We start from the raw sequence: 3,175 nt of genomic DNA on the forward strand, positions 1-3,175 counted from the left end.
CACACACACACACACACACACACACACACACACACACACACACACACACATATATATATATATATATATATAGTATATATATATATATATATATATATATATATATATATATATATACACACACACATATATATATATATATATATACATATATATATATATATACACATATATATATATATATATATATATATGTATATATATAGTAATTTCATATATAATTTAGATACTTCCATTTCATAAATGCTTGTATATGTGTATAAATGTAGATTTTACATATTGATCAACCCACCGCCCCTTTTCCGCCTCAAAATTTGAAGTACCGAACTACCTATTTAATTTTAGTAGGTATATATTGCATCTGCAGCAAACGTCATGGCTTTGACCGCAGAGCAGTTATGGGCTGATCTGGAGGCGTGCCTTTTTGGTTCTCTAGTAAACGATGAGGCCACGCGACATCAGGCGGAGAGCCGAATGGCACAGCTAGAGACTATGGAGGAGTATGCCGTGGTATTAGTGCGTGGGTGTGTACATACAGGCATCAAGCCGCAGACAAGACAACTAGCCTGCATGGCGCTGAAGAAGTTTATCAAGGAACACTGGTCTAGCGATGATGATACTTTTAAAGGTAGACTACTGATTTTCTGTAGTATATCGCTTTAGCTGCTTTGTGGGTGCCTATGTGCATGCGTTTTTCTTCATGTATGTACACCATACTATTATATAGTTGTTTCGTTACTGTGCTTTGTCACTACGTTTTTGGACTCGTCTCGTCGCTTTAGGCGACTGATACATTTTTGAGAGAACGTGCCAAACAATAGACTGTCCTCGCTCCTCGGTTATGTGTGGTTGGCAGACATATGTTGGTTTCTTAGGTTCGATATTCTAATTGCATTGTGATTCTGAATGGTTGCAATAGATATGGCTCGCAATAGGTATGGCTGAATGGGTCCAGAGTGTTCAAATGACCTCAAATGATTACAATATTTCAGTTCCCTTTTTTATTTGTATTGTGCCTAAAAATGCAAACCCAAAGCATTTGACATACATTAGTCATCCCAAGCGTTCCATATATGTAATTCACTGATCCACTTCAGCGAATCTCGCCCGGGCAAGTTTGGTCGATTCTAACAGTCTACAATATGTATCTCGTTTCGTATATGTTCTCGTTGTGATGTTTGTTTCTTTGCCAACTTGGATGGAGTCTCCAACAAGACAATTCTATTCACCCTGTATCGTGGAATGCGCCATTCAAATCATATGTATCGTGAAATGGCGTTGGATATGTAGGCCCCGAGTGCTCGGCCGAGGTCAAACAGTTGGTGCGCGCCTCACTACCCACTGGACTATCGGATCACGACAAGTCTGTACGCACAGCAGTCGCATACACCACATCTAAGATCGCCTCTCACGACTGGCCTGAGCACTGGCCCACGCTAGTACCCGCCATCCTAACAACCCTCAACAGGTATGGTATGGTGTGGGTGTTTGGGTATCAATACAGGGTTGAGAGTTGTATTGCTATTGATGGGAGTTCGGTGTACAGTGTGCTATAAATAGCACAACACAAGGCCACGTATTTTGTCCGCATGGGTCACATCCACTGCGTATAGATATTTGAAGATGTGCATCTTTACTGCAGCTTACTTACTCACATGTGTGTTTATGCCACACTGATTACGAGTGTATTATGCAGTACATATATAGATGAAGATCACGAGTTATTTTATAAGCCCGATGTGTGACGTGTGTCAGTATCACATATGTATCTTTAGAAATCTCTCACGTATGTCATTCATTTGACCACATTTTCCGACGCGTGTACCTACGCAAACATGCGGTGCCATTTGTTATTTACCCATACATATGTGCACATGCCATCTTCAAACAGTGGTGTGACCGGTAGTGAATTAGGCCCCGCATGCGATGGTGCCGTGCGAGTGCTGGACGAACTAGTGAACGACTTTGACGCAGTATATCTGCCACAGCTGATTGAAGCTCTACTGCCCAGTCTGTTTGCCCTCCTGTCACTGCCAGTCACCAAGGTAACAGAGTGCGCTGGGTTGTTTTTGAACAAAGCGTGATTTAAAGGTTGGGCTATATGTTGGTGGCCAAAACTACCTACAGCGCTATTTGGCTCCGTTGTCGCAATCAGTAACAGCTAAGGAAATTATGTATCTGGGCTCGCTGGTTATGATAATCAGCTTGCTTTTACTCGCCTCTCAGTCTCCCTCTACCCACTAAGCTTCTTTTGCTGCCAGTATCTGCTACAAGCGTCTTCTGAAGGTATTCCGAGATGTACGAATGCTACTTGTATTCTCGTTGAGACATCGATATCACTCTGTCCACCCTGTCACTACCTGTAATGGCCGCATATGCTGCGTTGTTAATGAATATTTTGAGACTTTGTTGTTAGGTTTGTCTGCCCTCTTGTCCTTGTCAGCCATTGCTGCGTGTTTCATGTAAAGTATGACTACATATTAGAATTTGGAATGCATATATTGATGCTGAAGTATCATAGGCTCCGTATGCGTTGCATAGATGGATACAATTGCTGAAAGTACCGAATAGCCTGGTTCGAAATCTCTCTGTATGTTGGATATCCGTGCGCCGTCATTGATCCCGCGGGAAATCACGGAACAGCTTCTCACCTAGTCACAATGAAAACACTAACTTGCCGTTTTAATCCTCCACTCCAGGTAATCACATCGTTACTGTGTTAGAGACATGCAACACAGCTCTCTAACATTCCCCGCCCACACCATCTGTATCTTACTCATGCACAGGATCAACACATCCACGCCATGACCGTTGACATCCTGAGCACCATCTTCGATCTCGCCGGAGCCACGGAGCAGTATCACCTGGTCACAGCGGCAATAGAGCAGATCACACCCTTACTCGCCCAGTTCATAACCCCAACGACACCCCCTATGTACACGTACAAGTTGAGACGTGCGGCAATATCGTGTGCGGGTAGGTTAGCTATACAGCATGCCAAGACCTGTAGTGCGTTGCTGCTTAATACATTGCTGCCAGCGGTGTGCCAGGCAATGGAGGAAGCGTCTGCCGTGTATGTCAAAGCTGTGGTGTTGGGCGAGGGAGAAGGTAAGTTTACTTAGATTCTTGCAGCTACATATTATATATACATATTATATATATATATATATATATA

At 42.8% G+C, this 3,175-nt stretch overlaps 2 protein-coding genes across 2 annotated transcripts in view; both read left to right on the plus strand.

The window, feature by feature from the left end:
• Positions 1 to 347: 347 nt before the first annotated feature.
• On the plus strand, positions 348 to 2,084 carry SARC_06853 (hypothetical protein; the record flags this gene model as incomplete). Its single annotated transcript, XM_014299217.1, has 3 exons — positions 348 to 628; positions 1,291 to 1,468; positions 1,892 to 2,084. Exons 1-3 carry the CDS (start codon positions 376 to 378, stop codon positions 2,082 to 2,084), a joined length of 624 nt encoding a protein of 207 aa, XP_014154692.1. The 5' UTR covers positions 348 to 375.
• A 720-nt stretch (positions 2,085 to 2,804) lies between these two features.
• Positions 2,805 to 3,175, plus strand: part of SARC_06854 (hypothetical protein) — a gene marked incomplete at both ends in the record, with an annotated part of 7,540 nt that continues 7,169 nt past the window's right edge. Inside the window, one exon of the mRNA XM_014299218.1 lies at positions 2,805 to 3,108. Coding sequence (XP_014154693.1) covers positions 2,805 to 3,108 — 304 coding nt within the window. The remainder of the gene's footprint in view (positions 3,109 to 3,175) is intronic.

Source organism: Sphaeroforma arctica (assembly GCF_001186125.1).
Source record: "Sphaeroforma arctica JP610 unplaced genomic scaffold supercont1.511, whole genome shotgun sequence".
Lineage (NCBI taxonomy): Eukaryota > Ichthyosporea > Ichthyophonida > Sphaeroforma > Sphaeroforma arctica.